At 42.2% G+C, this 10590-nt stretch overlaps 1 protein-coding gene across 1 annotated transcript in view; it reads right to left on the bottom strand.

Moving 5' to 3' along the window:
- Window positions 1-915: 915 nt before the first annotated feature.
- The window catches only part of LOC142666289 (heparan sulfate glucosamine 3-O-sulfotransferase 3B1-like), a 22647-nt gene continuing 12972 nt past the window's right edge, over window positions 916-10590 (bottom strand). The window contains exon 2 of the mRNA XM_075846271.1: window positions 916-3816. Within this exon, the coding sequence (XP_075702386.1) occupies window positions 3198-3816 (619 nt within the window). The 3' untranslated portion in view covers window positions 916-3197. The remainder of the gene's footprint in view (window positions 3817-10590) is intronic.

Genomic DNA, 10590 nt, shown 5'->3' with positions numbered 1-10590 from the left:
CGGTGTCAATTCAGTCTTAAGACCAGAGTAAATTGTGATGGACTTGTTGCTATGGGCATGCTTCCTGACAGCCCCATGTGCGGTTGTTAGGGAGTTCATCCTTAGCAACTAGACAATCGGATGTGACAGCTGTTCATCAAGATGTATTGCCGAGGAGGAGAATAGCAGCCTGGCAGAGGTCACGCCACGCCATTTACCATCTCTGCTTTATTAATCAGATTTTTTTTGAAAATAGAATCTCGCATTTGAATCGTAAATTTGTCATTTAGGTGGAATATATATCATGTTTGCCTTGTTTTGTGAGGGTATTGGATTGCTTCGCTTCGTCTTAGCTTGGGCCTCGTACAGGATGAATACCCACACTGGCAACATAGGGCTGTGGTCACTTAATGTGTACGGGCATCTTGATTGTGGTATATACTGGCATTATATCCAAGTGTTGTACAGCAACATACCTTGCCACCCTCTGAATTATTTTTTACACCAAAGAACGTACTCGTCTGCCACCGTTCTGTTTAAAATCCCTTATAATCTGGCACAGGACATGAGCAGCCCAGTGCAGGATTTGGCCATGGATATAGTGATAAAGATGTCCAGGATAAATATTCCTTTGATATCCAATGGTCCAGAAGATACAATATATTGGCACTTCTCCAGTCCAGAGTGTTCCAGATTATCGGATTTGAACTATCTTTGAATAAAGGGTTTATAGAAGCGGAATAATAAAAATCACACCACTTGTAATGTAATATAAAAGAACCGAGAACTCGATAAACTTGTCCGCGCTCCGTTACAGTCACTTTCCGAAGAAATTTTCACTCGGTAAATTGGCGTTTGATCCTTAGGCTGTCGGGACGTAGGACATAACGGTATGTATAGAAAATGACAAGGTCGTACCATTCTTTTTATCTTGGTAAAATATAGTTTTATTTGCTCATACAAAGACACAGTATGAATTTTCAGTTTGCAATATTCTTTTTTTTGTTTTTCTTAAAAACATCTTTTTTTGTCCGTGTAAAATTAAGTTTTGTATTGTACAGACCACAAAATACTGGATTTACAATGTACACCTTTTTTTTTTTTCGTTTGCAATGTCCTTTGTATTCCTTTTTCATATATATTTACTTATATATATATATTTATATAAATTTGCTATTTCTAAAGTAACAGGTTACAGAGAGAGAAAAAAAACCCATAAAGAATTAAAACAAATAAAATAGATACGGCTGAATAAAACTCAACCACTACGTCATATGTGCGAATTCTAACCACGGAGCCCTCATTACGGATGCAGGAGTTTAGCAGTACAAAACCAAAGGAGGAGTAGACCTCGGCTCCATGGTGACAAGGCGCCTCATTTTATTACGTAGGCCTCATGTCGGACGGGTGTCATAGCATCCGACGGAGCAAAAATAAAATAATTTTTTTTTTTCTCTTAAATACTTCGACAGATATCTGCATAGCCATTCAGTTTTATAGTTTTCTTTGTTCTTAGCAGCAGTGTAAAAATTAAAATGTTTAGATATTGAAACAAAATTAATTACTCTTGGTTACTTTTCGGGGGGGGGGGGATTGTTCCTGGTACGTAAAAAAAAAAAAAAATGATAGAAAAAGCCTACTGACCTTAATGTAGTCATGTGCAAGTTATTGGCGGAGAAGCAGCTTCTGGTGGCATTAATGGGTAACTCTGGTATCCTTGGGACCAAATAAAAAATATGGCTGCAAAATAGCAGTATGGCTTAACTGGGCCTCTCCTATTTCAGGGGTTCTTTTCCAGAACATTCAGTGAGGCGGAGTTGCCCCGTTTCTAAAGCTTGCCATAGACATGAGATGGTATTGTACTTTTGGACAAACATTTTCAACCATGCAGAGTCAAAAAGCTACACAAAGATACCCCTATTATAACGTCCAACGGGCTGGTGACACAATAAGGGTCTTCTTACACTGCCCAACATGAGCCGATTAAGGAGACAGCTCGTTGACAAACAAGGACCAACAATGGTTGAAATTGGCCTTTTTGGCCAACATCTCAAGTCTACGGAGCTTCGACAGAGAATATTCTGATAGGCAGGGATTAAGAAGGAGATTTATGTAGATATTACCCCATAATTGCGTTATCTTAGCTCTAAGGTAATAGAAAGTACTGCAATATGACGAAGATCCCATTCTTATGGTAAAACCAATAGCGTAATAGTGCAAAGAAGACTTCCAATAGGACATGGATTTTGTCATAAATATATCCCGTTATGGTGTATACAGCTAGGACATTGGTTTTCAACTGTAGCATTTAAAAGGTAAGGGACGGTTATAAAACAAGAAATAATCTATCATGCATAGAGATCCTGGAAGACATAGGGCGTAAAGATTTTGATCGGATGGATTACCCACTCGCTACCAATGATTGACAACGCAATGCGAGACTTGCTAAAAACTTTGGGCTCTATGAAACATATAAAGTCAACCCACATTGCCGTCCACAGATGCTCATCTGAAACTATCCACAAATTGTGTGAATAGAGCCATTAAACTGACCGCAGCTTGGAGTCTGAATAAACTGTTAGCTATGGCATTAGATTGGATATGGCTCTAAAATATAAAGGACATTCACCTTGTGTTCCACCACTGAACCTCTGGTCCTACGCTCTACCACCTATCAAGTCTTGAGTGCAGTAACAATCAATGCCCAAGTATCGGAAAGTGAAATGAAAACCAAGAACCCAGCGAGTGTGCGGATCTAAACAGATTTCAATACCCGTAAACATAACAAACACCAAGGTAACATTATTGTGCTTTCATTTTTCTCAATATATATATATATATATATATATATATATACACACACACACACACACACACACACACACACACACACACACACACACACACACACACACACACACGGCTGCATAAGGAGCACCATTAGCAGATATGCAAGATGGAGATGAAAAACCCTTTTTTCAGACCATGAATTTGCCTGCAGGTCAATCATTGATTTTCCGTCTCTCTGAGGGTCGTAGTGTGATGGAATGTTAATACTATGGGCAATCGAGGAACCGCGTGGTTAGGCAGCTTAGTGAATTAATTGCTTAGGAATTACAAATAAATTATAATAAAATAGATCTTTGTACATTTATACAAACACACACAGAAATATGTGTTCACTTCACATAAGTCTAGGACTCTGGATTCGTTTTTTGCTAGTCCCAGCCAAAGTCATGGCCGGTCATCTGGTAGAACTTCATATTGAATGGCCTGTAGAACTCTCGCAGTCTCTGGACGACTTCTGGAGCTATGTTGGGGTGAGTCCTGCCCTTGGTTTTCCCCAGACAGTGGGGTTTACTGCTGCCCTCCGCCTTTTTCAGGCACGGGAAACCCTTAGTTTTGTTGAAATAAAAATGTTTGTCTGTGATGATTCGTTTAAGTCCCAGGAAATCCTGGACGCGCCCCAGTTCTCCAGCAGGATCTGTGATCAGTCTCTCCCCGCTCACAAAGAGGATCTGGCTCATAGGGAAATACTGGAGCCAGTTGTCCAAGTGCTTGGCGTAGATGCCAATCTGGATGGCACTCCATGAGATGTCGATAAGACCTGTAGTCCTGTTCCTGAACGTCAGACTTTCAAACGTGGGGATGTCCGGCCTCTTGGACAATGTCTGGGTGTAGTCCGATATGACGCGAGTTACCGGGTCCCTCACCACCACAATCAGCTTAGCATCCTTCGACATGGCAGAGATCCGGGCTGGAGCCTCCTTGGTCACAAAGTAACTGGGAGTTTTTTCCATGGTGATCTGGCCATCCAATGTCCTCGGCATCAACTCCCTAGAAGATATAAAGAAAACATTAGCATCACAGCATAAAAATCAAGAGCTTCTAAGATCTCATGATATGTTATGGTTTCGACAGTAACGTCTTTATAGTGTTGTCACTAGTATCGGTGATGAGCAGAGTCATTGCATTTTGCAGAGCCATTTGAATTGGTGTAACATAGCATTGAGTCGAAGGGTTAATGCCGTCTGCAAACCACAGCTCTTTGACAAATGGCATCTCGTTAGGCATCTTGAGCTAACACCAGGCTGAGTTATTTGCGTGCCTTCAAGATGGATTGACCCACTTTGCTAATTAACTGCTGCAAGGTGGGGGAAAATGGTTTGTGGCTGTTAACTCTTTTCTAAAAAATAGTAAGGGGATCAGAAAGAGGGAAGGAGGCGTTGTGCAACCTGGATGCACGTTATCGCTCGGTCATTAGGCTCTTATATGCTGGTATATCAGGGAGATGCCATTCCGGGGCCTGAAACGAGTTTTAACGGCATCCTGTCCTGACATCAACTAAATATATAAATCGTGAGGCTAAGGGTATGTTCACACGGCCAAATTTCAGACGTATACGAGGCGTATTATGCCTCGTTTTACGTCTGAAAATATGGCTACAATACGTCGGCAAACATCTGCCCATTCATTTGAATGGGTTTGCCGACGTACTGTGCAGACGACCTGTTATTTACGCGTCGTCGTTTGACAGCTGTCAAACGACGACTCGTAAAAATACAGCCTCGTCAAAAGAAGTGCAGGACACTTCTTTCAGACGTTTTTGGAGCTGTTTTCTCATAGACTCCAATGAAAACAGCTCCAAAAACGAGTTGGTAAAAAAATGAGTTGGTAAAAATGCGAGTTGGTAAAAAACGTCTGAAAAGCAGGGTCTGTTTTCCCTTGAAAACAGCTCTGGATTTTCAGACGTTTTGGTTGACTACGTGTGAACATACCCTTAGTGTCTCATGCCGGAGTGGTTATATTTGTGAATATTGGTTAAACAGCGGAAAATTCCACCTCTATCGTACGTGGAGGACCACACAATCGTTTTTGAGGTTGTTGTATGGATTAAAGGATATAGAAATATATTTCAGAGACATTAGACTTTTGTCAACAAAGTCGGAGGAATCTCTTTCGGCAGAATCGACCAACTATCTAATGTTTACCGGGTGTCCCTACTTTCCCTCGTTGGGGAAAAGAAGAACATGGACTTGTGAATTTCAACTTGCCCAATTCTTCGTTCTCACGGGAGATAAGCCGCCACAAGAGATGCCTAAGAGCGGCATATTTCCCTCCCCCCATTGAGTATACATGTCCACTCATCCAAGTCAAGCTTGCATGGGTATGGGATGGTCGGGAACAATAGCTGTCTGTCTGACCGCTAGCTATGGTGTATGGCCACCTTTACCTAATGGCTACCAATGGAATGGTTCTCCCCGTCTAATGCTTTTTTTTCACCTGGAGATTAGCAGCGGTAGTCATATGTGGCTTCCCTTTATCTCCCACAGAGATCAGCTTGTAGGATAGCGAAGGAATTATGACTGTCAATTGGTTATCGTATGTTTATGGCTTAACTAGTACTAGTATGTTTTGCTATCACCACTGGTAACATGGCTGACATGTACATGATTGGACGGCTAGACCGCAGACAGAGGGCAAAATGGCACCGATACTTGGGGAGAAATGGCCAATTATTTCAGAAACAAGGAAACATTTCCGATTTTCATGTCTGTATGTATCATATATGACTAAGGAAAACCTATACCAGACCCCAAATCCAGCCCTTATAGCTTATACATAAGCCTGCTCCCGGTTCTATCGCTCCTGTTATCACCGCAGTCACACTGAATTCAACTTTATATATTGTTATCCCATTAACAGAGCGATTACATAGAATGGAGTCTCTTAGTGTTGTAATAAAGCAGGAACAATGACAACCCCGGCAGCCTAAACGATTCTCCATCTCCTTGAGAAGCAAGAAATGAAGCCATTTCTTTGTCCAATTACATCCTGTTTACACGTCTTCCTCTGGATAACGGCCGTCACCACCGCATAGAGCAGATTGCTAAATTGCCTCAAATTACTGTAAACTCTCAGCAGATTGCTGGGCCTCCATTTAATTTGTTTGCAAACACAGGCATTAACCCACGCCGCCTGGTGTTTCAAAATAGCAGCTTTTGTAGATTGTACAGCAGTGTCTGTGAGGAGACGATATGATAGGTTTGTAAAGGATTGCAAAATTTCATATTTCGAGGAGAGGAGAGCACGAAAATTATTGAGTTTGTTGCACAAACAAGTTGAAGCAATGTGACTATTAAACCTATGGAACGATAAACAACGCAGATAATTCTTTCTAGATAAGCGTTCTATGGTGGAGCCCTACACTGAGCCTTAGTGATCAAATCCACAAAAAAAACAAAAAAAAACACATATGTTCCAGTTATTGTTGGTTTGATGCTCAAGGTGGTGACCATGCTGGAAACTTAGACATTCATGCCGATAGATCCCTCCCACCTCCCCATGGATGTCAGGACATTGAAAGGAATTGTATAAGACTAGACAACATGGCTGCTTTCTTTCAAAAACAGCGTCACACCTGTCCACAGGTTGTGTGAGGTATTACAGGTCAGTCATATTCACGTCAATAGAGCTGAGCTGCAATACCAGACACAAAACATGGGACAGGTGTACCGCTGTTATTGAATGAAAGCAGCCAGCACCCCCCACTGGGCAAAATATAGCAGTATTATGGGGACACCTACAAATTATTTTGCCCTGTTTAGCCAAAACAGCTATTACAACAATTCAACGATTGTGAGGTTAAATTTACAACTCTCAAGATTTTTATAAAATTGCTTCAGAGATGGATAAAAACAAAAAGTCTGGACCTCTCAAAAGGTAGCGCTATATTGATGACATTCTTGGAATTTATCTGCTATCTCCCATTCAGTCAGTCTAAACTACTAAAAAAGCACTGAAAATCTGACCAAGGAAAACAATTAAAAAAAAAAAAAAAAAGAAAAGAATAATGTGCAAGCCCTTGAAGATCTTCTCATCATCCATCAGACTAATTACCCCAGATGTCCCGCTGTGTTTGTATTACCTCACTAATTCGCAGAGAGAGCCTGCTCAATCATAATGCGCCTGACACTTGATAACCAAAAGTAGGGGATACAGTGAAGACAAAAACACTATCGGCCCTTCCCTACTCCAAGATAACAAAGCCCATAGACAATAACACAGAACAAAGCAAAGTGTGAGTCACTTCTCAGATACAGAGGAGCAGATATCAAACCACATCCGTGTATTCCAAAAAACTACTCTTTTAGCAACTTTTTTCTTTTTATAAAGCTAGAACGCCTAGAACTTTGGCCGGCCAGTTGGTCATTGGACCCAATATTTTAACACGTGACCCCAAAATGACCCCATGCGTAACTATAGATCTGCTGACATTGATAGATCATGTCAGTAAATATGGTTGCATGACCTGTTTAGAGCTCGGAAGTTGAAACCTGAGAAATGTGATCGAGCCTGATAGCTGGATATGTAAAGGCCCTGTTACACCGGAGACATTGTTGATCGGCGCTCGATTGCTCCTGTCACACGGAGCTATGGATGGGGACGAGCGGTCGTTACTCTGATCACTCGTCCCCATACGTTATCATCATGCCGGCAGCGCCGTCTCCCTGTTTACACCGCACGTGCTGCCGACAACGATAATATTTCACTTTTTTAAAACGATACGACCAGCAGCTGATCGAGCGTTTGCTCGTTCATCTGCTGATCGTTCCCATTTACACAGGGCAATTATTGGCAAGGAACATTCTATGAACGCTCGTCTGGCCGATAATCGTCCAGTGTAAAACCCCCTTTAGTGTAGAATTAAAGGGGTTATTTTGATGCAGACATTTCCCTTCGATATGTCCTATCAGTGCACATAGATGTAATAGAAGAAGGTTGCCCCAGCATTGGGAGCGCCCTCTTTTGGCCAGGGCAGAGAACAACAAGAGAGAGCAGCTCTCAATTTGATTACAATTTTCTGCCTAGTGAAACCAGCATTATAAATGGCACATGATTTGTGGGGGCCCTGTTAGATTTTGCATTGTGACCCAGGGACTTTAAATCACGCATGTGGACGCAAGGACTTGGCAATGTTTTGATTTCCCGTTGAAATGCTCTGCAGTATTGTTTAAGTCTGCAAAATGTCCACTCTTTATTCATGCAGGCGATTCATGAGAGTTGAATAGACTACTAAAAGATGGCAGAATCCGAAATAAAACAACTTCATTGATTTAGTCACCCCTGATATGTAAGGAAGTCTTAAAAGCTGCCATCATATGGATGGATATTAAGGCTGCATTAGCAAGCACCTAACAGAGCGGTCAAGTATTTAAAGAGGCTCTGTCACCAGATTTTGCAGCCCCTATCTGCTATTGCAGCAGATCGGCGCTGCAATGTAGATTACAGTAACGTTTTTATTTTAAAAAAAACGAGCATTTTTGGCCAAGTTATGGCTATTTTTGTATTTATGCAAATGAGGCTTGCAAAAGTCCAAGTGGGCGTGTATTATGTGCGTACATCGGGGCGTTTTTACTACTTTTACTAGCTGGGCGTTGTGTATAGAAGTATCATCCACTTCTCTTCACAACGCCCAGCTTCTGGCAGTGCAGACACAGCCGTGTTCTCCAGAGATCACGCTGTGACGTCACTCACAGGTCCTGCATCGTGTCAGACGAGCGAGGACACATCGGCACCAGAGGCTTCAGTTGATTCTGCAGCAGCATCAGCAGGTAAGTAGCTACATCGACTTACCTGCAAACGCCGATGCTGCTGCAGAATCATCTGTAGCCTCTGGTGCCGATGTGTCCTCGCTCGTCTGACACGATGCAGGACCTGTGAGTGACGTCACAGCGTGATCTCTCGAGAACACGCTGTGTCTGCACTGCCAGAAGCTGGGCGTTCTGAAGAGAAGTGGATGATACTTCTCGTCAGAACGCCCAGCTAGTAAAAGATGTAAACACGCCCCGATGTACGCACATAATACACGCCCCGTTGGACTTTTGCAAGCCTCATTTGCATAAATACAAAAATGGTCATAACTTGGCCAAAAATGCTCATTTTTTAAAAATAAAAACGTTACTGTAATATACATTGCAGCGCCGATCTGCTGCAATAGCAGATAGGGGTTGCAAAATCTGGTGACAGAGCCTCTTTAAGTATTTAACATTTCGTACGGGCAGGCAGCAATTTGCCAGCTTCTCTTCACTGATCTATATGGGTCAGTCACTTGCTTTTACAGAAATGTGCAGTCCTCAGGGAAACAGCGCAGAATACAGACCAACCATCCCTGTACGCTGAGGCTATTGGAAGACGTTCGAGGCCGAAATGTTGGATCCACGTTTCATTCTGCCGGGCAGCAGGAGATTCCTGTCCCCCACAGATTTGTTTTTTCAACTGTTGCTATTTGTATTCACACAGGGTATAACCCATCGTTCCCCACCTCCCCATTTACCTCTAGACTATGTCACGGGACGGCCCCCATTTGCCTTCAGTTTCCTACGCTGCATGCTCCGCCGCACAATTAACCTCTGCAATGGCCATTGAAAACCATTCGTCCTTCCATTCTTTTCTACTAAGGCAGTCACTCCTTCTACCCCATCTGATGACTCCTTGAGCCATTGTGTCCTAAATAAGAAGCTTGAACTGGATTGGATAATCCTAAACCATGATGTCACCCCCTACTGTTCATTTTAGTTTTCTGTGGGCACTACATGCTGACAAATGCATCTTTTCGTTTCGTAGAGAAAGGCTTTCTGCTTTTTTTTTTGTAGCAGGATCTGCGTTCCTTCACGTGTATTGGCAGCACGCTAAGACCCATCTATGTAGAGCGATTATCATCAAATGTAAACAACACGGAGCGGTCAGATGAATAACCAGCCCAATTAGATACAAACGCTAAACCATTCGAGAAATTGATTGCCATTTATCATGGTTGTAAAATCTCCTGGAAGTCATGTCATTACGATGCCCAATAACTCAGAAATCTTGGGATTGAAACAATAGTACTAAATCTGTGATCACTGATCGTTCCAGCCATCATTATGTGTTAACGGGAATTCAAAAAGTTGAAACCGGGCTAACGACAGAGCCGTAACGCTGAGCATTTTCGAAGACTTATGAAAACAAAAATTTGGGTGGCCTGTCTAGATAGGCAACACCTGTTTCTTTGGAACAGATCCATCCGGATAATTTTTAGGCAACTACGAGGAATTCCAGGCAGAAGGGTGACGAAGACGATCGATCTATCTATTTGGAATGGATAGTACGAAGCCTTTATCCTGTCATGTCTATACAACAGTCTTGGAGGATGACGACCAAGAACGAGACAATCATAAAAGTCATGAACACGTCATCGGGAAGACTGATGGCCCAATTCAGGAGAAACGCTATTCAAAGAGTGAAAAAAATGAGTGACACTCAATGACAGTGCGTGATAAATACCTTCGGAAGATCAAAAAAACAGAACGAATAACAAAAAAATTCCACATTTTCAAATGTTTTTGAAAACAAGCAACAGTAACCTTGATTCCTAGGATCCTCAAACCCGTTTCTTGATTGGGGGAGGGGGCTGGTGCCAGGCTCCATGGGTAACGATCCTGGCTAATTACAAGTCTGGCATATAATAAGAGGCTGTGTGTGCGTTTCCCACTTTCTTATACAGAACAAGCATCAGACACACAAAATACAGACTTGTCAAGCAACTGCCCTCTGATTTTGTTTGGATGG

The sequence above is a fragment of the Rhinoderma darwinii genome, chromosome 13, assembly GCF_050947455.1.
Source record: "Rhinoderma darwinii isolate aRhiDar2 chromosome 13, aRhiDar2.hap1, whole genome shotgun sequence".
In the NCBI taxonomy this organism is placed as follows: Eukaryota; Metazoa; Chordata; class Amphibia; order Anura; family Rhinodermatidae; genus Rhinoderma; species Rhinoderma darwinii.
Note: the sequence above shows the minus strand (reverse complement) of the source record. Positions and strands in the feature narration are given on the sequence as shown.